General features: G+C 41.4%; 1 protein-coding gene across 2 annotated transcripts; it reads left to right on the top strand.

Moving 5' to 3' along the window:
- Positions 1-131: 131 nt before the first annotated feature.
- atp5f1c (ATP synthase F1 subunit gamma) lies at positions 132-22727 on the top strand. 2 transcript variants are annotated; one of them, XM_061914203.1, is made up of 9 exons: positions 132-264; positions 707-741; positions 10545-10676; positions 10739-10946; positions 20726-20869; positions 20934-20998; positions 21070-21225; positions 22296-22392; positions 22614-22727. In XM_061914203.1, exons 1-9 carry the CDS (start codon positions 224-226, stop codon positions 22615-22617), a joined length of 882 nt encoding a protein of 293 aa, XP_061770187.1. In that variant the 5' UTR covers positions 132-223; the 3' UTR covers positions 22618-22727. The 2 variants fall into 2 exon arrangements, with proteins under 2 accessions (XP_061770187.1, XP_061770188.1); XM_061914204.1 differs by lacking the exon at positions 22614-22727 and having other exon boundaries at positions 22296-22396.
- The last annotated feature ends 4354 nt before the right edge of the window (positions 22728-27081 follow it).

Genomic DNA, 27081 nt, shown 5'->3' with positions numbered 1-27081 from the left:
ACGTTTTTCAATTTGTTTAAGTCGGGGTCCACGTTAATCAATTCAAGGTAAATATTATGTTGAATATTATAAATAAAGGTTTTGAAAATAAATAGAATTCCGTTATGGAAGTGAGGAGCCGCTTCGTCGGATTCTTCGGCCGCCAGTGAACGCAACGTTCCTCCATCTTTGCCGTGCCTGTGCGCATGCGCAGTGGTGTGCGCCTGACCTTCACGCAGTGACCATGTTCGCCAGGAGCAGCTTGTTGGTGTTTGTCCCACAATGGTAAAACTTGACTTATTTACAAGGCAGTCATGTTGCACGCTGTGTCAAACTGTATTGAATAGAAAGTTTGTATACCAGAGCCGTGGTGTGAGCCTTCATCTGGGAGCAGAAGGACGCAGACGTGTAGGCCGCGGCTAATGAATGACAGTGAAGTTAGCACGGAGGCTAACTGCTAATGCTAAATAAACTTATGTCATTCTCACACTAAACTTGTGTCTCTGACTAATAATGGTGGTTATATCTTAACCTTTGTCGTGAGTGGCAAACTTTACCGGGCAGACGTTAGCATTCTGCCGCCTTAGCATTAGCACGCGTTTTGGGCTAACTTCACCATTAATGTTACATCCATCCATTTTCTACCGCTTGTCCCTGCGAGCATTTATGTGCACAAAGTTGCCCAGTGGTGATGTACAATGTGCATTAACTGTGTTTGTTTTGACAGTGGGCAGGTCAGGACCATGGCCACCTTGAAGGACAGTAAGTACTTGCAGTGAAAGACACCACCAGACTTTTATGATAATAATAATGTACACTTTGACACAAACACTGTTAATAATGCATGTAATGTCTCTTCCTGACTGCACTTACGTCTCATTAAAGGCCTACTGAAATGAGATTTTCTTATTTAAACGGGGATAGCAGGTCAATTCTACAGTTGTGATCAAAATGATCAATCAATCAATCAATCAATGTTCACTTATATAGCCCTAAATCACTAGTGTCTCAAAGGGCTGCACAAACTACTACGACATCCTCGGTAGGCCCACATAAGGGCAAGGAAAACTCACACCCAGTGGGACGTCGGTGACAATGATGACTATGAGAACCTTGGAGAGGAGGAAAGCAATGGATGTCGAGCGGGTCTAACATGATACTGTGAAAGTTCAATCTATAATGGATCCAACACAGTCGCGAGAGTCCAGTCCAAAGCGGATCCAACACAGCAGCGAGAGACCCGTTCACAGCGGAGCCAGCAGGAAACCATCCCAAGCGGAGGCGGATCAGCAGCGCAGAGATGTCCCCAGCCGATACACAGGCAAGCAATACATGGCCACCGGATCGGACCGGACCCCTTCCACAAGGGAGAGTGGGACATATAAGAAAAAGAAAAGAAACGGCAGATCAACTGGTCTAAAAAGGGAGTCTTTAAAGGCTAGAGTATACAAATGAGTTTTAAGGTGAGACTTAAATGCTTCTACTGAGGTGGCATCTCGAACTGTTACCGGGAGGGCATTCCAGAGTACTGGAGCCCAAAATGAAAAAGCTCTATAGCCCGCATACTTTTTTTGGGCTTTGGGAATCACTAATAAGCCGGAGTCCTTTGAACGCAGATTTCTTGCCGGGACATATGGTACAATACAATCGGCAAGATAGGATGGAGCTAGACTGGGAAGTATTTTATACGTAAATAGTAAAACCTTAAAGTCACATCTTAAGTGCACAGGAAGCCAGTGCAGGTGAGCCAGTATAGGCGTAATGTGATCAAACTTTCTTGTTCTTGTCAAAAGTCTAGCAGCCGCATTTTGTACCAACTGTAATCTTTTAATGCTGGACATGGGGACACCTGAAAATAATACGTTACAGTAGTCGAGGCGAGACGTAACAAACGCATGGATAATGATCTCAGCGTCTTTAGTGGACAGAATGGAGCGAATTTTAGCGATATTACGGAGATGAAAGAAGGCCGTTTTAGTAACGCTTTTAATGTGTGCCTCAAAGGAGAGAGTTGGGTCGAAGATAATACCCAGATTCTTTACCGTGTCGCCTTGTTTAATTGTTTGGTTGTCAAAAGTTAGAGTTGTATTATTAAATAGAGTTCGGTGTCTAGCAGGACCGATAATCAGCATTTCCGTTTTTTTGGCGTTAAGTTGCAAAAAGTTTGCGGACATCCATTGTTTAATTTCATTAAAATTATTCAACCTCCACACAATTTTGGTGTTTTAGCAAGTTGGACATTTATTCAGTATTATGTTTATAGTCATATCAAATTAAGATGTGTCAAATAGACAAATGAAACTTAAATTGTAACACTGTATTTTACAAAATACCAAAAACAGACATTTTTCTTAATATCTCATTGACAAAATGATTCAAACCCCTAGTTCCATGCATTTTTAGTACTTAGTAGAACAGCCTTTGGCAGTAATGACATCCTTCAAAGGTGATACATAAGCGGACACAAGCTTCTTGCAAGCATCTACAGGTATTTTAGCCCATTCCACTTGGGCAAAGGCCTCCAGTTCATTCATATTCTCGGGCTTGCGTGCTGCAACTGCCTTCTTCAAGTCCCACCATAGCTTTTCTACAGGATTTAGGTCTGGCGACTGTGAAGGCCACTCCAGAGTCTTCCAGCCCTTCTTCTGCAACCACTCTGATGTTGATTTGGAGGTATGCTCGGGATCCTTGTCCTGTTGGAAGGTCCAACGTCTCCCAAGCCTCAGCTTCCTCACTGACTTCATGATATTTGCAGCTAATATATCCTGCAAGGAAATAGAATTCATAATGCCTTGAACGCTCTGGAGATTCCCGGTACCTGAGGCAGAGAAACAGCCCCAGAGCATGATTGACCCCCCACCATGCTTAACAGTAGGAAAGGTGTTCTTCTCTTTGTAAGCTTCATTTTTTCTCCTCCAGACATAACGTTGATTCATAGGCTCAAAGAGTTCCAGTTTTGTCTCATCACTCCATAGAACAGTTTCCCAAAACCTTTAGGGTTTGTCCAGATGATTTTTGGCACACTGGAGTCTATTTTCTTGTGCCTGGTAGTCAGAAGAGGGGTGTGCCTGGGAGTTCTGGCATGGAGGCCTTCATCTCGTAGTGTGCGCCTTATTGTCTGGAACGAAACCTGCGTTCCCCCCTCTGCAATGTGCTGTTGTAGTTCCTCAGCTGTTACCCGGGGGGTTTTCACCACTGTACGCTTCACAGCATCCTCTTTCTACCACGCCCAGGTAGTGTTTCCACTGTGCCTTCAGCCTTAAACTTGCGAATTATGCTCCCAACTGTGTCTCTTGGAATGTGTAATGTCTTTTCTATTTCCTTATATCCATAGCCTTTCTTATGAAGATAAATTACCTCCTCTCTTGACTTCTTTGACCACTTCCTGGACTTCACCATGTTGCAAATATACCTACAAGAAGCTGAGCGTCACAGTCTTTTTCAATCAGTTTAATTGTTGCTCGTTATGGTTCTAATCATATCTACTGGTGTTTTCACCACCTGATTGAAAATATCTTATTCAAATTCTGTTTTTAAGAGTTATGATCTTCAAGGGGTTGAATAATTTTGTCAATGAGATATTAAGAGAAATGACACTGTTTGGTATGTTACAAAATATAATGTTGTAATTCAAGTTGCATTTGTCTATTTAATGCATCTTTATTTGATATGACTATAAACAAAATACGGAATAAATGTCCAACTTGCTAAAACACCAAAATTGTGTGGGAGTTGAATACTTTTGATCACAACTGTATGTGTCATACTTGATCATTTCGCGATATTGCCATATTTTTGCTGAAAGGAATTAGTAGAGAACATCCACGATAAAGTTAGCAACTTTCGGCACTAATAAAAAAGCCCTGCCTCTACCAGAAGTCGCAGACGACGACGTCGCAAGTGTGATGGCTCCTCACATATTCACATTGTTTTTAATGGGAGCCTCCAACAAAAAGTGCTATTCGGACCGAGAAAACGACAATTTCCCCATTAATTTGAGCGAGGATGAAAGATTCGTGTTTGAGGATATTGATAGATAGATAAATAGTACTTTATTGATTCCTTCAGGAGAGTTCCTGAAGGAAAATTAAAATTCCAGCAACAGTGTACAGAGTTGAGATCAATTTAAATAAAAGTAAATAATGAGGGTTTAAATGGAAACAAAATTGAGAAATATTACAATAAGAATAAAAACTAAAAAGCAACAATGGGAATAAAAATATAACAGTAAAATAAGAATATAACAAGACAAAGTAGGCATGATAGCGACTGACTAGAAAAAAAAAGTTAAAAAAACCGAACGCTATTGGGACTGATTCCGATGTTTTTAGACACTTTTAATAGGATAATTCTGGGAAATCCCTTATCTATTTATTGTGTTGCTAGTGTTTTAGTGAGTTTAATATTACCTGATAGTCGGAAGGGTGTCTCCACGGGTGTGTTGACGCGCAGTGTCTCGGGAGTCGACGGCAGCTATGGACGACACAAGCTCAGCTTTTCTCCGGTAACAAGCGACTTTTTAACCACAGTTTTCTCACCGAAACCTGCTGGTTGACATTCTGTCTTGATTCATGCTCGCTTGACCGCGCTGTGATCCATAGTAAGGTTTCACCTCCAGGAATTTTAAACAAGGAATCACCGTGTGTTTGTGTGGCTAAAGGCTAAAGCTTCCCAACTCCATCTTTCTATTGCCACTTCTCCAATATTAATTGAACAAATTGCAAAAGATTCAGCAACACAGATCTCCAAAATACTGTGTAATTATGCCGTTTAAAGGGGAACATTATCACAATTTCAAAAGGGTTAAAAATAATAAAAATCAGTTCCCAGTGGCTTGTATTTTTTGAAGTTTTTTTCAAAATGTTACCGGTCTCGGAATATCCCTAAATAAAGCTTTAAGGTGCCTTATTTTCGCTATCTTCGAAACCACTATCCATTTCCCTGTGATGTCACACAGTGCTGCCAATGTAAACAAACAATGGGAATACCACAGCAAGATATAGTGACATTAGCTCGGATTCAAACTCTGATTTCAGCGACTTAAGCGATTCAACAGATTACGCATGTATTGAAACAGATGGTTTGAGTATGAAAGTATTGAAGAAGAAACTGAAGCTATTGAGCGAATAGCTATTGACGCTATTCATAGCCATAGCATGGTCGGATAGCTGCGTTAGCATCGCCGGTAAAATGTGCGGACCAAACGATCAATACTTTCGCATCTTTTGACACTGGAGCAACTTAAATCCGTCGATTGGTAAGTGTTTTTTTCGCATTAAATGTGGGTGGAAGGAAACGTAATATAGTTGCAAATGCATCTGCAGGTTATCCATACATCTCTGTTCCATGTCTGCTTTAGCACCGCCGGTAAATAGCATGTTAGCATCGATTAGCGTAGCATATTAGCATCGATTAGCTGGCAGTCAACATCAACAAAACTCACCTTTGTGATTTTGTTGACTTTATCTTTGCAAATGCATTTGCAGGTTATCCATACATCTCTGTGCCATGTCTGCCTTAGCACCGCCAGTAAAATGTGGAGACACTGGCACATTCAATGGGGGTCTGGCGGCAGACACTTTGGCATCTTCGGGCCAGTGGTGCAACTTGAATCCCTCCCTGTTAGTGTTTTTACACCCTCCGACAACACACCGGCGAGGCATGATGTCTCCAAAGTTCCAAAAAATAGTCAAAAAAATGGAAAATAACAGAGCTGAGACCCGGTGTTTGTAATGTGTTGAAAATGAAAATGGCGGCTGTGTTACCTCGGCGACGTCACATTCTGACGTCATCGCCTCCAGCGCGATAAACAGAAAAGGCGTTTAATTCGCCAAAATTCACCCATTTAGAGTTCAGAAATGGGTTAAAAAAATATATGGTCTTTTTTCTGCACCATCAAGGTATATATTTAAGCAGATGACATTTAGCTGTGTGTGTGTGCAGCGCTCATACTTCCTAAAAACCTGTGACGTCTTGCGTACACGTCATCATTACACGACGTTTCCAGGACGAAAATCCCGGGAAATTTAAAATTGTAATTTAGTAAACTAAAAAGGCCGTATTGGCATGTGTTGCAATGTTAATATTTCATCATTGATATATAAACTATCAGACTGCGTGGTTTTTTGATTGATTGATTGATACTTTTATTAGTAGATTGCACAGTTCAGTACATATTCCGTACAATTGACCACTAAATGGTAACACCCGAATAAGTTTTTCAACTTTTTTTAAGTCGGTGTCCACGTTAATCAATTCACGTGGGTAGTAGTGGCTTTCAGAAGGCCTTTAATAGCACAATATCAATGAGAGCAATTTGCAAAATGTGCAACCGCATTTTGCAAATTTGTCTAAGGCGCAATCTTTTTGCAAATTGCTTCCAGCTATTTATTTGAATAACGTGTGGTGCACATTTTGCAAATCAATGGGCGCAATTTTGTATGATGAACCATTTTGTATAATGCACAATAATTTTGGCCATTTTGGAAATTGCTTGCAGCTATATATTGACTGTGTTGGAAGTTCTGGCTACTAACCCTAACTCTTGATGCCATCTACGCAGTGTTGGGAGACTGTTTTGCTGTTCTTCTGTTCGATGTAGCTTTCTGTGCAGAATTCCGCAAATTCTTCTTCAGCCGTCCTCAAACCATCCATTTGCACGGTCGCGCCGTTTTCAAACAAAATCTCATCTTGCGATATGCAAATTGCATATGGAAATGACGTATAATTTGCATAGTGTGCGAGATTGGTGAAATGCTTACAACACCTGTACCGGAAGTAGCAGACGATGTGCGCATGATGTCAGCGGTGTGAGGGCTCCTCACATCCTCACATTGTTTATAATGTGAGCCACCAGTAGTAAGAGGAATTTGGACCGAGAAAGCGACGATTTCCCCATTAATTTGAGCGAGGATGAAAGATTCGTAGATGAGGAAAGTTAGAGTGAAGCACAAAAAAAAAAAAAGGCGACGGGAGCGTTTTAGATGTAATTAGATACATTTACTAGGATAATTCTGGAAAATCCTTTATCTGCTTATTGTGTTAATAGTATTCTAGTGAGATTGTAAAGTCATACCTGAAAGTCAGATGGCTGCGGTGAACGCCAGTGTCTCTGAGAGAAGTGCCCTAAGGAACTCAGCATGAGCATCTACAGCCCTCCACTCTACCAACTGAGCTACTGTAACGGTTCAACATAAAAACTTGTACCGTTACAGACCTACTAACAGATCGAGTAGAAACTTTGAGAGAACAGAATGAAACGACAAGGAAATGAACACAAATACCTTTTTTTTTCCCGATATATGATGAAAATATTCCCACACGGCGGAAATGATCTCCGACGACGACAAATGATCAACGACAGAAGTGCGGCGATTTTGTTGGCAGCAGCATCTCGTTGACAGAAGCGCTTCCTTATAAACACAGTTTGGCGCGTAGTCGTCAGTGCGACACAGTTCGCGTATCGGTCACGTGACTGAAACAGCTCATGATCGGTCACATTACTTTCGAAAAGCGGTACGCGCACCGACACAGGGTTTTGCTCTTTGACAGGGGTGTCAAACTCAAATAGAGGGTGGGCCAAAATTTTAAACGGAACAAAGCCACGGGCCAAGGTTGAACAAATGAACCTTTTAATAGGGACCCAAACAAGTTTTGCATTAAATATTGAACAAGCAAAGCTTATATAACTTTAGTGACATGCAAAATCCAGTTTCAAATAATAATAATAGTTATAATTAAAAATATATCAATGGCATATCAAATAAAAATTAAATAAAAATGTTATGCCTTTTTTTTCTATTTGTAATCTTCTGAGGTAAATATCCAATTTTTTCCATAGGCTAATAATACATTTGAAAATAAAATAACAATAATGAATGAACCAAACATTCAAGCCTTGAAGTAGCAAGAGAAAATGCATGAATAAAACGTTAATTATTGGTCCGTTTGCTGGAAGTTTCCCGGAAGAGTTAGTTCCGCAAGGGATCCTGGGTATTTGTTCTGTTGTTTTACGGTGCCGATGTTCACCCTGTCATTCTTGTTTGGTGTGGGTTCACAGTGTGGCGCATATTTGTAACAGTGCTAAAGTTGTTTATACAGCTACCCTCAGTGTGACCTGTATGGCTGTTGACCAAGTATGCGTTGCATTCACTTGTGCGTGTGTGTGTGTAAAAGCCACAAATATTATGTGACACACTGTTAGTATGGAGGAAAAGCGGACGTGACGACAGGTTGTAGAGAACGCTAAAGGCAGTGCCTTAAATGCACGCCTCCAATATAGTTGTCCTGGTGGAAATCGGTTGAAATTCGGGAGAATGGTTGCCCCGGGAGATTTTCGGGAGGGGCACTGATCTTTGGGAATCTGCCGGGAAAATTAGGAGGTTTGGCAAGTATGAGTATTAGCGGTGAATGTGGTTTTACAGCGGCACCGATGCTTTTTAACTCCGGCAGGCCAGCTCTAATGCTAAATTGATATTGCCTCAAGGGCCAAAGTAAATTACACGGCGGGCCAGATTTGGCCCGGGGGCCAGAGTTTGACACTCATGCTCAATGAGCTCGATGCATCGGTGTTGCCGGACCCATCACCACTCATGCATTTTAATCCATCCATCCGGTTTCTAACCCACCTGTTCAAGAAGTCTCATTAATGGTAAGAAGTATTTTATTTATTGTTGGTAAGCTTCAGAATAACATTGTTAATAAAAAAAGAATAAGATACTTATTATACTCTAAAAATGTTGGTCTTACTTAAAAATGCACGCATTTAGTTGTATTCAGTCTTAAAAAATATATTATATGGCTCTCACGGAAATACTTTTTAAAATATTTGGCTTGTATGGCTCTCTCAGCCAAAAAGGTTCCCGACCCCTGCTCTAGTGCGACTTATGTTTTTTTCCTTCTTTATTATGCATTTTCAGCCAGTGGGATTTATAATCCGAAAAAAATCTCTTCCTGACTTTACCTACGTCTCATTAATGTGTTTACGTTGTTAAAGGGGAACTGCACTTCTTTGGAATTTTCTCTATCACCCACAATCGGGGATGATGTTCGAAATCAGTTCTCCCGATTGTCCGATATGAAAAGAGTAAAACAACTTGCACTGAGCCTAGTCTATATAATTTGCTACACCTCCATGATACCGAAGTTGATGTCAAACTACTTCCAGAACGCAAATGAGGGCCATAACCACAACTCTGGGGGAGCTCCACAAACCTGTGAAGTGAATTATATTTATATAGCGCTTTTCTCTAGTGACTCAAAGTGCTTTACATAGTGAAACCCAATATCTAAGTTACATTTAAACCAGTGTGGGTGGCACTGGGAGCAGGTGGGTAAAGTGTCTTGCCCAAGGACACAACGGCAGTGACTAGGATGGCGGAAGCGGGAATCGAACCTGCAACCATCAAGTTGCTGGCACGGCCATTCTACCAACCGAGCTATACCGCCCCGACATCCACTATAATGATACCAAGTACAGGAGCGTATCTGGTCTATACTACTATGATTACATCGATATTTTTTATTATCACAAAATCTTTTTATGTTTTTTTTCAAATTCATATCATGTTTATAAACTCAGGAAATATGTCCCCGGACACATGAGAACTTTGAATATAACCAATGTATGATCCTGTAACTACTTGGTATCGGATCGACACCTAAATGTGTGGTATAATCCAAAACTAATGTAAAGTATCAAAGAGAAGAATAAGTGATAATTAAATTTTAACAGAAGTATAGATAGATGTTAGAACAGAAAATAATAACATTAACAATAAATGAACAAGTCGATTAATAATCATTTGTACAGTTTGTCCCTCACAATGTGTACAAAATAATAGGTGTATAAATGACACAATATGTTACTGCGTACGTCAGTAGACTAATTAGGAGTTATTTTACTTACTACTAAAAGACAAGTTGTCTAGTATGTTCACTATTTTATTTAAGGACTAAATTACAACAATTTACATATGTTTCATGTACACTGAGATCTTTTGTTCAAACAAAGACTAATGGCATTTTTTTTGCGGTCCCCTTTATTTAAAAAAAGTCTCAAAGTACATTTTGGTACCAGTTCCAAAATATTGGTATCGGAACAACCCAAATTTAGATTTACTATTTATATATAAAACTGCAAATAAATAAAATATTTTGTAAGTCAATTCGAGAATTTAAATTTTAGATGTTTAGTATTTATTTGATTTTTTGATTGAAAAAGCATTGAACAAAATGTTTTACATAGTACGTATTTATACTATATTTACTGTATATTGCTTCCATCCATCCATCTTCTGCTTATCCGAGGTGGGGTCGCGGGGGCAGCAGCTGAAGCAGAAAATGTTGGTATGGGGACAACCCTGCTGTTATCATAGGTTTATGTATTGTACCTGCTGATGTAGTTCTGTATAGGCGATAAAGTTCGTTACCAATATGGGTCAAAATGCCAAATATTGACACCAATAATCGCTGAAGGTCTAGTTCTTGTCTTACATAAGGATTGTGAACAAAAAGTGCATTTCTCCTTTAGTGTCTAAAGCGCTAACAAACCTTTCTGCTTGCAGTCACCATCCGTCTGAAGTCCATCAAGAACATCCAGAAGATCACTAAATCCATGAAAATGGTGGCCGCCGCCAAGTACGCTCGGGCTGAGAGGCAGCTGAAACCCGCCCGGGTCTACGGCTCCGGAGCCCTTGGTACGTCACCATGTCCTTGGACCAGGAGTTTTTAAAATGACGAGACCGCTGTCGTCCCGCAGCTTTGTACGAGAAGGCGGAGATCAAGGCGCCCGAGGACAAGGCAGGCAAGCACCTGATCATCGGCGTGACCTCCGACCGTGGTCTCTGCGGCGCCATCCACTCCGGCGTGGCCAAAACCATCAAGCACGAGATCGCCAACCTGACGGGCAGCGGCAAGGAGGTGATGGTGGTCAACGTGGGCGACAAGCTGAGAGGTATCCTGAACAGGTACGTCTGGCCCCGCCTCCTCACCGCCATTTTTGGATTTTTTGTCCCCATAAACATGCTCTAAGGGTACGTAGCATGCAGCACTACTGCCTACTGGCGCTGACGAGACGCGGGGCCGCCATCTTGGAGTGGTGATCATTTCAATTCATTTGGCAGGAGCAATGAACTGTCAGCACATTTCATTCATCTTACCTCACTCAATACCACTCATTTTCACCCCCTTTTTTGTCATACATGTAGCTATGATAAAGGACACATGTTTTATCATTCATAGTTTGCTTAACAGTACCGTATTTTCCGCGCTATAAGCCGCCCCGTGTTATAAGCCGCACCTTCAATGAATGGCATATTTAAAAACTTTGTAAACCTATAAGCTGCACTGGGTCATAAGCCGCGCCCACGCTGCGCTAAAGGGAATGTCAAAAAAACAGTCAGATAGGTCAGTCAAACTTTAATAATACAAACCAGTGTGCAAATGTGCAATCACAACAATAGTAACACTCAAAATATTGCAGAGCAATAGCAACATCAATAACTCAACTTTGCTTGAACGTTAATGTCACAGCACACAAAATAAACATTTAAAGCTCACCTTCAGAAGTTATTCCTCATCCATAAATCCCTCGAATTTTTCTACTTCGGTGTCTGATTTTAAAAATTGGGCGAATACGGCATCCAAAATGGCGGGCTCCGTCTCGTCGAAGTCATCAGAGTCAGTGTCGCTGTTGCTGTCCGGCAGTTCCATGAATCCTGCCTTCCTGGCCGGATCTTTTTTCAGCCATCTTGTTTTTACAATATGCGTGGAAAGTAGCCAGCTTTTCTTGAAAGTCTTTTGGCAGTTGCTGTGAAATAGTAGTCCGTGTGCGGATGGAGAGATTGCGTCTTTTCATGAACCGGAAACCCCAAGAAGCATCCATCCATCCATCCATTTTCTACCGCTTATTCCCTTTCGGGGTCGCGGGGGGCGCTGGCGCCTATCTCAGCTACAACCGGGCGGAAGGCAGGGTACACCCTGGACAAGTCGCCACCTCATCGCAGGGCCAACACAGATAGACAGACAACATTCACACTCACATTCACACACTAGGGCCAATTTAGTGTTGCCAATCAACCTATCCCCAGGTGCATGTCTTTGGAGGTGGGAGGAAGCCGGAGTACCCGGAGGGGAAGCACCACCTTTAAAATCATCCAAGTGAAGTTCGCTTGCTGGCGCTGTTGCTTTCATTGGAATAGTGATGGTACTGACATTTCTGCTTGCTGCTCTCTGCTCAACTACCCACTGTTCGAGTTTATCCTCCAACTGTTGCCATCTTGCTTTGTTCCCTTGGAAATTCTGTGTTGTCTTCTTTACTTGGCGCAGGTCATCTTCTTGCTTCCTCCACCTACGCACCATTGATTCATTTATGTTCAATTCTCTCGCTGCTGCTCTATTTCCGTGTTCTTCTGCGTGACTTATTTCCTTGAGTTTGAATTCTGCGTGTCTCTTAGTAGGAGCCATTTTGTGGTCGTTTTTACAGAAACACACAAATGAAATGAATCGGATTAGCCGCGCGCTTCTTCTTCTACGGGGGCGGGCGCTTACCTTGGCGGTTGCGTACCGTAGAAGAAGAAGCGCTTCCTCTTTCCAGGTGGGCGGGCGCTTACCTTGGCGGTTGCTTACCGTAGAAGAAGAAGCGCTTCCTCTTCTACGGGGAAAAAAGATGGCGGCTGTTTACCGTAGTTGCGAAACCTAAACTCTATGAAAATAAATATTTATATTAATACATATATAAGGCGCACCGGGTTATAAGCCGCACTGTCATCTTTTGAGAAAATGTTTGGTTTTTAGGTGCGGCTTATAGCGCGGAAAATACGGTAATAGAATATTCTTATATGCTATACGTGACCAGATGTCCCAGATCAAAACTGGGAATATAATCCCAGAGAAGGGGGAAAAAAACGGTCAGCTATTTTAAGTTGAAGAAACAATATGATAAGGCTTTATATACATACGTATATCCTACATAAACAATGTATGAATACATTAGGGGACGGCGTGGCGAAGTTGGTAGAGTGGCTGTGCCAGCAATTTGAGGGTTACTGGTTCAATCCCCACCTTCTACCATCCTAGTCACGTCCGTTGTGTCCTTGGCCAAGACACTTCAGCCTTGCTCCTGATGGGTCCTGGTGAGCGCCTTGCATGGCAGCTCTCACCGTCAGTGTGTGAATGGGTGAATGTGGAACTACTGTTGTACTTGCTATACAAGTACAACCCATTTACCATTTAGATATCTATATATCTTATAGACTGCATCTCTGTTGCTGCAGCAGCAGAGAGTTTATTCTGTCTTGACACTTTGTATTGATATTTTTTATTACATTCTTCCCTTAAATGATCATGTTTACAGTCATTGTTCATGTATATTAGTCGCTTTGGATAAAATCTTCTGCCCAATAGTTAAACATAAACATATATAAACACCTGAAAGTCTTTATGTCTGCTAAAACCACCAATCTGTTACACTGGATTCAGAATAAAAGCAAATTCTGTCTTACACAACAATGTTAGTATTTGAATATTGCTACTTGAAGACTTATTCCTGGTTACAATTATACTGTTGGGAAAGTATTGTCTTATACTTTGCCTGAAATGAGAATGCATCATAATCAGGGGCGGCTGGTGAATTTTGTTCTAGGTGGGGCTGAAAGTTTGTAGACCAAACCCCTGTAGGGGGGTCATACTCCCCCAGAAGATTTCTTTGTGATTTTCACATACAAATGAAGCATTCTGGCGCATTCTGACAAAATAATGAAGACAAAATAGAGCATTTCATAGGATTGAAGAGAACTATATACAATAATACTGTATAGCCACTGTCCATCTGATTGTCTAGTTAGCTAACATATTACCCCCCTCCCTCCCCTACACAATCTGGACTTTTTGCAATATTTATCTTCATCATTAATTTCAACTTATTGGGGTGTTACCATTTAGTGGTCAATTGTACGGAATATGTACTGTACTGTACTGTGCAATCTACTAATACAAGTATCAATCAATCAAGCGGATATGATTTCAGTACTATTGAAGATCTTTGCTCCTTCTCAACTCTGTGCTAATATTCTTTTCACAAAATACAACCAATAGTAATCCCCCATTCCTATTTTCAACATTCTGCTCATTTGAGCAGGAAAACACTGAACACCACCTTTGTTTTCTACCTGTCAACTGTCAGTTTAGCATCTTTGTTTTCTACCTGTCAACTGTCAGTTTAGCATCTTTGTTTTCTACCTGTCAACTGTCAGTTTAGCATATTTGTCTTCTACCCGTCAACTGTCAGTTTAGCATCTTTGTCTTCTACCCGTCAACTGTCAGTTTAGCGTCTTTGTTTTCTACCCGTCAACTGTCAGTTTAGCATCTTTGTTTTCTACCCGTCAACTGTCAGTTTAGCATCTTTGTCTTCTACTCGTCAACTGTCAGTTTAGCATCTTTGTCTTCTACCCGTCAACTGTCAGTTTAGCATGTTTGTTTTCTACCCGTCAACTGTCAGTTTAGCATCTTTGTTTTCTACCCGTCAACTGTCAGTTTAGCATCTTTGTTTTCTACCCGTCAACTGTCAGTTTAGCATCTTTGTCTTCTACCCGTCAACTGTCAGTTTAGCATCTTTGTCTTCTACCTGTCAACTGTCAGTTTAGCATTTTTGTCTTCTACCTGTCAACTGTCGGTTTAGCATTTTTGTCTTCTACCTGTCAACTGTCAGTTTAGCATTTTTGTCTTCTACCTGTCAACTGTCGGTTTAGCATCTTTGTTTTCTACCCGTCAACTGTCGGTTTAGCATCTTTGTTTTCTACCCGTCAACTGTCTGTTTAGCATCTTTGTCTTCTACCCGTCAACTGTCAGTTTAGTATCTTTGTCTTCTACCCGTCAACTGTCAGTTTAGTATCTTTGTTTTCTACCCGTCGACTGTCAGTCTAGCATCTTTGTTTTCTACCCGTCAACAGTCAGCATCTTGGTTTTCTACCTGTCAACTGTCAGTCTAGCATCTTTGTTTTCTACCCGTCAACTGTCAGTCTAGCATCTTTGTTTTCTACCCGTCAACTGTCGGTTTAGCATCTTGGTTTTCTACCTGTTAACTGTCAGTTTAGCATCTTTGTCTTCTACCCGTCAACTGTCAGTTTAGCATCTTTGTTTTATACCCGTCAACTGTCGGTTTAGCATCTTTGTTTTCTACTCGTCAACTGTCAGTTTAGCAATTTTGTCTTCTACCCGTCAACTGTCAGTTTAACATCTTTGTCTTCTACCCGTCAACTGTCAGTTTAGCATCTTTGTTTTCTACCCGTCAACTGTCAGTTTAGCATCTTTGTTTTTCTAGCTGTCAACTGTCAGTTTAGCATCTTTGTTTTCTACCTGTCAACTGTCAGTTTAGCATCTTCTTTTTTTACCTGTCAACTGTCAGTTTAGCATCTTTGTTTTATACCCGTCAACTGTCAGTTTAGCATCTTTGTTTTCTACTCGTCAACTGTCAGTTCAGCATCTTTGTTTTCTACTCGTCAACTGTCAGTTTAGCAATTTTGTCTTCTACCCGTCAACTGTCAGTTTAACATCTTTGTCTTCTACCCGTCAACTGTCAGTTTAGCATCTTTGTTTTCTACCCGTCAACTGTCAGTTTAGCATCTTTGTTTTTCTAGCTGTCAACTGTCAGTTTAGCATCTGTTTTCTACCTGTCAACTGTCAGTTTAGCATCTTCTTTTTCTACCTGTCAACTGCCAGTTTAGCATCTTTGTTTTCTACCCGTCAACTGTCAGTTTAGCATTTTTGTCTTCTACCCGTCAACTGTCAGTTTAGCATCTTTGTTTTCTACCCGTCAACTGTCAGTTTAGCATCTTTGTTTTTCTACCTGTCAACTGTCAGTTTAGCATCTTTGTTTTCTACCTGTCAACTGTCAGTTTAGCATCTTTGTTTTCTACCCGTCAACTGTCAGTTTAGCATCTTTGTTTTCTACCCATCAACTGTCAGTTTAGCATCTTTGTTTTCTACCCGTCAACTGTCAGTTTAGCATCTTTGTTTTTCTAGCTGTCAACTGTCAGTTTAGCATCTGTTTTCTACCTGTCAACTGTCAGTTTAGCATCTTCTTTTTCTACCTGTCAACTGCCAGTTTAGCATCTTTGTTTTCTACCCGTCAACTGTCAGTTTAGCATTTTTGTCTTCTACCCGTCAACTGTCAGTTTAGCATTTTTGTCTTCTACCCGTCAACTGTCAGTTTAGCATCTTTGTTTTCTACCCGTCAACTGTCAGTTTAGCATCTTTGTTTTTCTACCTGTCAACTGTCAGTTTAGCATCTTTGTTTTCTACCCGTCAACTGTCAGTTTAGCATCTTTGTTTTCTACCCGTCAACTGTCAGTTTAGCATCTTTGTTTTCTACCCATCAACTGTCAGTTTAGCATTTTTGTCTTCTACCTGTCAACTGTTAGTTTAGCATCTTTGTTTTCTAGCCGTCAACTGTCAGTTTACATCTTTTCTACCCGTCAACTGTCAGTTTAGCATCTTTCTTTTCTACCCGTCAACTGTCAGTTTAGCATCTTTTCTACCCATCAACTGTCAGTTTAGCATCTTTGTTTTCTACCCGTCAACTGTCAGTTTAGCATCTTTCTTTTCTACCCGTCAACTGTCACATTAGCATCTTTCTTTTCTACCCATCAACTGTCAGTTTAGCATCTTTCTTTTCTACCCGTCAACTGTCAGTTTAGCATCTTGTTTTCTACCCGTCAACTGTCAGTTTAGCATCTTTGTTTTCTACCCGTCAACTGTCAGTTTAGCATCTTTGTTTTTCTAGCTGTCAACTGTCAGTTTAGCATCTTTGTTTTCTACCTGTCAACTGTCAGTTTAGCATCTTCGTTTTCTACCCGTCAACTGTCAGTTTACATCTTTTCTACCCGTCAACTGTCAGTTTAGCATCTTTCTTTTTTACCCGTCAACTGTCAGTTTAGCATCTTTCTTTTCTACCCGTCAACTGTCAGTTTAGCATCTTTCTTTTCTACCCGTCAACTGTCAGTTTAGCATCTTTCTTTTCTACCCGTCAACTGTCACATTAGCATATTTGTCTTCTACCCGTCAACTGTCAGTTTAGCATCTTTGTTTTCTACCCGTCAACTGTCAGTTTAGCATCTTTGTTTTCTACCCGTCAACTGTCAGTTTAGCATCTTTGTTTTCTACCCGTCAACTGTCAGTTTAGCATCTTTGTTTTCTACCCGTCAACTGTCAGTTCAGCATCTTTGTTTTCTACCCTCAACTGTCAGTTTAGCATCTTTTTTTTTACCCGTCAACTGTCAGTTTAGCATTTTTGTCTTCTACCCGTCAACTGTCAGTTTAGCATCTTTGTCTTCTACCCGTCAACTGTCAGTTTAGCATCTTGTTTTCTACCCGTCAACTGTCAGTTTAGCATCTTTGTTTTCTACCCGTCAACTGTCAGTTTAGCATCTTTGTTTTTCTAGCTGTCAACTGTCAGTTTAGCATCTTTGTTTTCTACCTGTCAACTGTCAGTTTAGCATCTTCGTTTTCTACCCGTCAACTGTCGGTTTAGCATCTTTGTTTTCTACCCGTCAACTGTCAGTTTACATCTTTTCTACCCGTCAACTGTCAGTTTAGCATCTTTCTTTTTTACCCGTCAACTGTCAGTTTAGCATCTTTCTTTTCTACCCGTCAACTGTCAGTTTAGCATCTTTCTTTTCTACCCGTCAACTGTCAGTTTAGCATCTTTCTTTTCTACCCGTCAACTGTCACATTAGCATATTTGTCTTCTACCCGTCAACTGTCAGTTTAGCATCTTTGTTTTTTACCCGTCAACTGTCAATTTAGCATCTTTGTTTTCTACCCGTCAACTGTCAGTTTAGCATCTTTGTTTTCTACCCGTCAACTGTCAGTTTAGCATCTTTGTTTTCTACCCGTCAACTGTCAGTTTAGCATCTTTGTTTTTCTAGCTGTCAACTGTCAGTTTAGCATCTGTTTTCTACCTGTCAACTGTCAGTTTAGCATCTTCTTTTTCTACCCGTCAACTGTCAGTTTAGCATCTTTGTTTTCTACCCATCAACTGTCAGTTTAGCATTTTTGTCTTCTACCTGTCAACTGTTAGTTTAGCATCTTTGTTTTCTAGCCGTCAACTGTCAGTTTACATCTTTTCTACCCGTCAACTGTCAGTTTAGCATCTTTCTTTTCTACCCGTCAACTGTCAGTTTAGCATCTTTTCTACCCATCAACTGTCAGTTTAGCATCTTTGTTTTCTACCCGTCAACTGTCAGTTTAGCATCTTTCTTTTCTACCCGTCAACTGTCACATTAGCATCTTTCTTTTCTACCCATCAACTGTCAGTTTAGCATCTTTCTTTTCTACCCGTCAACTGTCAGTTTAGCATCTTGTTTTCTACCCGTCAACTGTCAGTTTAGCATCTTTGTTTTCTACCCGTCAACTGTCAGTTTAGCATCTTTGTTTTTCTAGCTGTCAACTGTCAGTTTAGCATCTTTGTTTTCTACCTGTCAACTGTCAGTTTAGCATCTTCGTTTTCTACCCGTCAACTGTCAGTTTACATCTTTTCTACCCGTCAACTGTCAGTTTAGCATCTTTCTTTTCTACCCGTCAACTGTCAGTTTAGCATCTTTCTTTTCTACCCGTCAACTGTCAGTTTAGCATCTTTCTTTTCTACCCGTCAACTGTCAGTTTAGCATCTTTCTTTTCTACCCGTCAACTGTCACATTAACATATTTGTCTTCTACCCGTCAACTGTCAGTTTAGCATCTTTGTTTTCTACCCGTCAACTGTCAGTTTAGCATCTTTGTTTTCTACCCGTCAACTGTCAGTTTAGCATCTTTGTTTTCTACCCGTCAACTGTCAGTTTAGCATCTTTGTTTTCTACCCGTCAACTGTCAGTTCAGCATCTTTGTTTTCTACCCTCAACTGTCAGTTTAGCATCTTTTTTTTTACCCGTCAACTGTCAGTTTAGCATTTTTGTCTTCTACCCGTCAACTGTCAGTTTAGCATCTTTGTCTTCTACCCGTCAACTGTCAGTTTAGCATCTTGTTTTCTACCCGTCAACTGTCAGTTTAGCATCTTTGTTTTCTACCCGTCAACTGTCAGTTTAGCATCTTTGTTTTTCTAGCTGTCAACTGTCAGTTTAGCATCTTTGTTTTCTACCTGTCAACTGTCAGTTTAGCATCTTCGTTTTCTACCCGTCAACTGTCAGTTTAGCATCTTTGTTTTCTACCCGTCAACTGTCAGTTTACATCTTTTCTACCCGTCAACTGTCAGTTTAGCATCTTTCTTTTTTACCCGTCAACTGTCAGTTTAGCATCTTTCTTTTCTACCCGTCAACTGTCAGTTTAGCATCTTTCTTTTCTACCCGTCAACTGTCAGTTTAGCATCTTTCTTTTCTACCCTTCAACTGTCACATTAGCATATTTGTCTTCTACCCGTCAACTGTCAGTTTAGCATCTTTGTTTTTTACCCGTCAACTGTCAATTTAGCATCTTTGTTTTCTACCCGTCAACTGTCAGTTTAGCATCTTTGTTTTCTACCCGTCAACTGTCAGTTTAGCATCTTTGTTTTCTACCCGTCAACTGTCAGTTTAGCATCTTTGTTTTCTACCCGTCAACTGTCAGTTTAGCATCTTTGTTTTCTACCCGTCAAATGTCAGTTTAGCAACTTTGTTTTCTACCCGTCAACTGTCAGTTTAGCATCTTTTTTTTTTACCCGTCAACTGTCAGTTTAGCATTTTTGTCTTCTACCCGTCAACTGTCAGTTTAGCATCTTTGTCTTCTACCCGTCAACTGCCAGTTTAGCATCTTTGTTTTCTACCCGTCAACTGTCAGTTTAGCATCTTTGTTTTCTACCCGTCAACTGTCAGTTTAGCATCTTTGTTTTCTACCCGTCAACTGTCAGTTTAGCATCTTTGTCTTCTACCCGTCAACTGTCAGTTTAGCATCTTTGTTTTCTACCCGTCAACTGTCAGTTTAGCATCTTTGTTTTCTACCCGTCAACTGTCAGTTTAGCATCTTTGTCTTCTACCCGTCAACTGCCAGTTTAGCATCTTTGTTTTCTACCCGTCAACTGTCAGTTTAGCATCTTTGTTTTCTACCCGTCAACTGTCAGTTTAGCATCTTTGTTTTCTACCCGTCAACTGTCAGTTTAGCATCTTTGTTTTCTACCCGTCAACTGTCAGTTTAGCATCTTTGTTTTCTACCCGTCAACTGTCAGTTTAGCATCTTTGTTTTCTACCCGTCAACTGTCAGTTTAGCATCTTTGTTTTCTACCCGTCAACTGTCAGTTTAGCATCTTTGTTTTCTACCCGTCAACTGTCAGTTTAGCATCTTTGTTTTCTACCCGTCAACTGTCAGTTTAGCATCTTTCTTTTTTTACCCGTCAACTGTCAGTTTAGCATTTTTGTCTTCTACCCGTCAACTGTCAGTTTAGCATCTTTGTCTTCTACCCGTCAACTGCCAGTTTAGCATCTTTGTTTTCTACCCGTCAACGGTCAGTTTAGCATCTTTGTTTTCTACCCGTCAACTGTCAGTTTAGCATCTTTGTTTTCTACCCGTCAACTGTCAGTTTAGCATCTTTGTTTTCTACCCGTCAACTGTCAGTTTAGCATCTTTGTCTTCTACCTGTCAACTGTCAGTTTAGGCTGCTCGCCGTCTCCTCCTCACCACTTCAAGATGGCGGCCCAATTTCTCGCGTCACAGTAGCCAATGCTGCGTCTCCGTTTAAGATGTCTATGATTGTCCCGCTCACTCTTCATCGTCTTCCTCCCCAGAACCCACGGCAATCACATCATGCTCAACTGTAAGGAAGTGGGCCGCAAGCCGCCCACCTTTGGAGACGCCTCCATCATCGCCGGAGAGCTTCTCAACTCTGGATACGAGTATGACCAGGGCACCGTCATCTACAACCGCTTCAGGTGCGTATTGCGGCTGGCGTTTATTGAAGCTCAAATCCTTAAAAACGCCTTCGCCCTGGTGCAGGTCCGTCATCTCCTACAAGACGGACAAGAAGCCCGTCTTCTCCAACGACACGGTCGCTAACGCAGGTGACGTCGTCAGCCGTCAAAACGGTCACGTGACCCAGACCGGGACTAAACTGCCCTCCCACCCCCCACAGAGAGCATGGGAATCTACGACGACATCGACGCCGACGTGCTGAGGAACTACCAGGAGTTCGCTCTGGTCAACATCATCTACTTGGCCCTCAAGGAGTCGTCCACTAGCGAGCAGAGCGCCAGGATGACCGCCATGGACAACGCCAGCAAGAATGCATGTGAGTGTGTGGTTACTATGGCAACCGACTCAAGTTACAGTACGTGAGGACTAGGGGTGTAACGGTACACAAACATTTCGGTCTGGTACGTACCTCGGTTTAGAGGTCACGGTTGGGTTCATTTTCGGTACAGTAAGAAAACAACAAAATATAAATGTTTTGGTTTATTTACCAAATTTGTAAATAATGGCTTTATCCTTTTAACATTGGGAACACTATAATAATTCTGCCCACGTTAATCCACATTAAACTGCCTCAAGTTGTTGCTTTGATTAAATAAAATGACAAAACCTTTCTTCTACATATAAAAAGTGCAACATTAAACAGTTTCAAGTCAACTTATCATACTTAATTTATCACAGCATTTGGGAAGCCTGTAATTGACTTTTATTATGTAAATGTTATTTTTGTCAACATGTGATAGCAGGCACCCTGCCATTCAAAAATAGGCTGTTACATTACTAATGATTAATATAACTATAGCTGCAAAAATAGTACAATAGCAATAGGAGAGACTATTCATCCCTGAACACCATGGAGTTCATGTGAAATAAGAGGCAGACAGGGCTTTGCTGCCCTAACACGCACCCCCACACACACAGCAAAATTAGCTAACGTTACACTAAAAGCCAATTAGCCTTCACCTCAAGCCAGAATTGCGAGCGAGCTGAGCCGCAGTTTAAGTTTCTAGAAGGTCAACGGTCTCACAGTGATGTTAGTAGTAGTTGTGACTTGGAGGTGTTTTTTTTTATAACTCGGGGAGAGTACGCTGTCCGCTGCTCACGTGCTAAACACATATCTGCTCGACGCTGAAGCATTGACTACATGTGCTCTGAATATGCACTGCTGATTGGCTTTGTATGTAACCAATCAGATGGTTGTGTGGGCGGGACAATGCTGGGTGCTGAGACAGAGGCAGAAAGCAGAGCAGCTTGTTAAGACTTTAGCTTAGAAACTCGTTTGCTACACCTGCGAAACCCCGGTACTGAAAAGGTTCAATACAGATACACGTACCGTTACACCCTTAGCGTGGTCGCGGTGACGCGCTCTGACGCCTTTTCCCTCCTCAGCTGAGATGATCGACAAGCTGACGTTGACGTTCAACCGCACCAGACAGGCCGTCATCACCAAGGAGCTGATCGAGATCATCTCTGGAGCCGCCGCTCTGTGAGTCCCCATCTTTTCATCATCCACTCTTTCTTTCTCTTTCATCGTTTTCTTCCTCAAATCACATTTCTGACTCCATCTGCTGCATTCAGGAACTGAGGAGGTAACCTGGTAGAGGTTAGAACCTCCCATGTAGACCTCACTCTTTTAGCTCCTGCTCTCCTGGAAGATGTTGTTAGTCATGAACGAGAGCTTTGAGACCGTTCTTTGTCTCTTCGCAGATAAGCGGACCAGGCAGACGTTTAAAAGTGAAGCAGCGGTCGTCCACAGTCAACAATCCTTAATGTTTGTTTGTAAAATATACGCAGAGAATAAAACTCTTCATGACAACCTCATCACTGCTGCGTGCTTCCTTTTGTTTCTGCTGCTTTTCTTGCTCACAATACAAAGATCAGTGTTTGTACAGTTATGAAAAGTCAAAAGCCTACTGAAAGCCACTACTAGCGACCACGCAGTCTGATAGTTTATATATCAATGATGAAATATCAACATTGCAACACATGCCAATACGGCCGCTTCAGTTTACTAAATTGCAATTTTAAATTTGCCGCGAAGTGTCGTGTTGAAAATGTCGCGGTATGATTTTGACGTCTCGGGTTGTAGCGGACATTATTTTCCAGCCCGATCCAAGCCATAAGTAGTCTGCTTTAATCGCATAATTACACAGTATTCTGGACATCTGTGTTGCTGAATCTTTTGCACTTTGTTCAATTAATAATGGAGAAGTCCAAGTAGAAAGATGGAGGTGGGAAGCTTTTAGCCTTTAGCCATACAAACACAGCCGGTGTGTCCTTGCTTAAAATTCCCGAAGGTGAGCTTTACTATCAAGCGAACATGGATCCCGACCACATGTCAACCTGCAGGTTTCGGTGAGAAAATGGTGGTAATAAGTTGGCTCTTACCGTAGTTATGAGCGGAGCTTGCGTCCTCCTGCAGCAGCTGCGGACTATTACCTCCTCCCACCGGAGACACTGGCGGTCACCACACCTGTGGCCACACCCCTCCGACTTTCAGGTACTATATAATCTCACTAAAACACTAGTAACACAATGAGCAGATAAGGGTTTTCCAGAATTATCCTAGTAAATGTGTAATAACATCTGACTCGCTCTCACTGTCCTCGCCTTTTTTTTTTTTTTTTTGTAGTTCACTCAATATCTTCATCCACGAATCTTTCATCCTGGGGGGGCTGGTTAAGAGTCAAATATTCGTTATATGAATAAGAAATACTTGACTTTCAGTGAATTCTAGCTATATATATATAATATATATATATATATATATATATATATAAATAAAATACTTGAATTTCAGTGTTCATTTATTTACACATTTACACACACGTAACACTCATCTACTCGTTGAGTTAAGGGTTGAAATGTCCATCTTTTTTCTATTCACTGTCAGTTTTTTTCTAACCATATGCATGCACAGCTAGACTCTCTGGCGGTGGTGTCAGAGAGAAGAAGTCTAACAAAACTCCTAGCCATTATGAACACCTCCCACCCACTACACTCGGACCTTGCGGAGAGCATGAGCACGTTCAGTGGAAGGCTCAGACTCCCAAAATGTAACACGGAACGACACAGGAAGTCCTTCATACCGACAGCCATCAGACTGTATAATGCATATGTTCCTTGACTGCACTTAAATGTAGAATATATTTATATTATTCATATATTATATAATATACTAATATATTATTTATTATTATCATTGTTTATCTATCTGTGTTGGCCCTGCGATGAGGTGGCGACTTGTCCAGGGTGTACCCCGCCTTCCGCCCGATTGTAGCTGAGATAGGCGCCAGCGCCCCCCGCGACCCCAAAAAGGGAATAAGCGGTAGAAAATGGATGGATGGATGGATTGTGAGCGAACTGTGGTGCTGAATTTCCCCCAGGGATCAATAAAGTACATTCTATTCTATGTACAGTAGATGGCAGTATTGTCCTGTTTAAGATTGTCACAAGTTCACAACATTGCTGCTTACGGCAGACGAACTGCTTTACGGTAGACGGAAACGTGACTGCTGTTGTTGTGTGTTATTACCGAGCTGGGAGGACTTTAATGAAACTTCCTAACAATAAGCCCACATAACAAACCAAAAACTCGCCCTCGATCATTCTACAGTTATATCGTCCTTGGGCAGACTCGCTCTTTATACACGTCACTAAGGTCCGCAATTGAGCAGGAGGGGGCGTGGCCTCCGGCTCCGCCTGAATTTCGGGAGAAAATTTGTTCTGGGAGGTTTTCGGGAGAGGCACTGAGTGAAAATCCGGGAGGGTTGGCAAGTATGCCGGCGAGTGAGCGTAGAGGAGGAGCGGAAAATCGACCTGGACTGAGGTTTTATTGAAAAATAAAGTCAAACTGCTCACGCCGTGTCCTTCCTTGGTGGTCCTGGGAACCCGCAAGACGACGGCTTGAGACCGTCACAATACAGTAGCTGCGTCTGTTACATATGAGTCATTAAATGACTCCCGCCTCCTGGTGGTAGAGGGCGCTAGTGATCCTTCTTGCGACTACTCTGCTGCAGAAGAAGTGACAACACGCAGCAAGAGTTAATTTTTTCCTCTCGCTTGCACTTTTAACATGGAGGATTACATATCTAAAATAAAACAGTTTTCTAAACTGGACTTTCAATCATGGCAGGAGGTAGTAAAGGAAGATCTCCATCGAGACAGAGAGACTTTTAACACTGAAGAAAGATAAGGAAGACTTCTATAAACAAGTTATCGATGCTTTTGATCAGAAGGAGCTGGCACGGATTTCATTTATAAGTAAAGGTAAGAACATTTTTCATTTATTTTTTATCTAACCAGGTAAAATCCCCTTGAGATCAAAGATCTCTTTTCCAAGGAAGACCTGGCCAAGAGGGCAGCAGCAAGGTTACATTAAAAACAGCAAACAACACATAAAACATCACATTTACAACATTAAACTTTTTAGTTTCACCATTTGGAATGTCAATAAACTTATCGGTCTTCAGAGCCGTGGCATAAGAAAGGTGTTAAAGGCCTACAGAAATGAGATGTTCTTATTTAAACGGGGATAGCAGCTCCATTCTATGTGTCATACTTGATCATCTCGCCATATTGCCATATTTTTGCTGAAAGGATTTAGTAGAGAACATCCACGAAGTTTGCAATAAAAAAAAGCTAATAAAAAAGCCTTGCCTGTACCGGAAGTGGCAGACGATGTGCGCGTGACGTCACGGGTTGTGGAGCTCCTCACATCTGAACATTCTTTACAATCATGGCCACCAGCAGCCAGAGCGATTCGGACCGAGAAAGCGACGATTTCCCCATTAATTTGAGCGCGGATGAAAGATTTGTGGATGAGGAAAGTGAGAGTGAAGGACTAGAAAAAAAAAAAAGACGAGCGATTCAGATGTTATTAGACACATTTACTAGGATAATTCTGGAAAATCCCCTTATCTGCTTATTGTGTTACTAGTGTTTTAGTGAGATTATATGGTTGTACCTGAAAGTCAGAGGGGTATGGTGACCGCCAGTGTCTCTGAGGGAAGCCATGTTTCTCGACGAGGCGAAGCGAAGGCAGCCGTTGGGACCGGGCTGAGCTTTCCCCCCCCCCCCCCTCCACGGTGGAAGCATCCCACGTTCGGGGGCGGCCTGTGGGAGGAGGCAAGAGAGTCGCAGCAGCCTCTTCTGCAGGTGCAGGAGGAACAACGCAAGCTCTCCGCTCATGTAAACGGTAAAAGCCAACTTATTTCTACAATTTTCTCACCGAAACCTGCCGGTTGACATGTGGTAGGGAACCATGTTCGCTTGACCGCTCTGTTCCATAGTAAAGCTTCACCGTCATCTTTCGGGAATGTAAACAAGGAAACACCGGCTGTGTTTGTGTCGCTAAAGGCGGCTGCAATACACCGCTTCCCACCTACATCTTTCTTCTTTGACGTCTCCATTATTAATTGAGCAAATTGCAAAAGATTCAGCAACACAGATGTACAGAATACTGTGGAATTATGCGATGAAAAAAGACAATTTAAAGCTGTGAACGGTGCTGGACCAAAATGTCCTCTAAAAATGCGTGACGTCACGTGTCATCATACTGTTTTAAGCTATCAGACTGCGTGGTTGGTAGTAGTGAAGTGAAGTGAAGTGAAGTGAATTATATTTATATAGCGCTTTTCTCTAGTGACTCAAAGCGCTTTACATAGTGAAACCCAATATCTAAGTTACATTTATAGTGGGTTTCAGTAGGCCTTTAAAGCCTGGACAAATGAGCAAAAATGCATTAATTGTAAAAAAAAACACATTGGTATTCATACATAATCTCCCAATTTTAATTTTATTGTAAATGTATTTTATTTTTAAAATTACCTTTTTTTAATCAGTTTTTAAATAAGTAAATATATATATATTTTCAATATTCTTTATCCAGACTTACAATCACAAACATAAACATTGAATATGTTGATGTAGTGCTTTATAAAAATTGCTAAATACCGGAAATTGTACTTTGAAAAGTATTTACTATTTTCTATTACGTCATTTGTGTTGCCTTGGAAGATATTAGTTTGTGTAGCCGCGCATGCGTGCCCCCTGGCGGCCATCTTGAACAGGGCACGCAGTTCGGGTTGTGTCCACTGGGTGGTGCTGTCGGACAGGAAATGGGCCAAAACCGTCTGGACGCCACAAAGAGAAAGTTTGAAGAGCGTGTGAGTTT

The sequence above is a fragment of the Nerophis ophidion genome, linkage group LG10 (assembly GCF_033978795.1).
Source record: "Nerophis ophidion isolate RoL-2023_Sa linkage group LG10, RoL_Noph_v1.0, whole genome shotgun sequence".
NCBI classification, from domain to species: domain Eukaryota; kingdom Metazoa; phylum Chordata; class Actinopteri; order Syngnathiformes; family Syngnathidae; genus Nerophis; species Nerophis ophidion.
This window is presented reverse-complemented; position numbering and strand designations above follow the sequence as displayed.

Coding starts and splice junctions, on each gene's coding strand:
- atp5f1c (XM_061914203.1), top strand. CDS start 224: ATGTTCGCCAGGAGCAGCTTGTTGGTGTTTGTCCCACAATG. Junction 10,947..20,725: donor CTGAGAGGTATCCTGAACAG/GTACGTCTGGCC, acceptor CTTCCTCCCCAG/AACCCACGGCAATCACATCA. Junction 21,226..22,295: donor CAACGCCAGCAAGAATGCAT/GTGAGTGTGTGG, acceptor TTCCCTCCTCAG/CTGAGATGATCGACAAGCTG.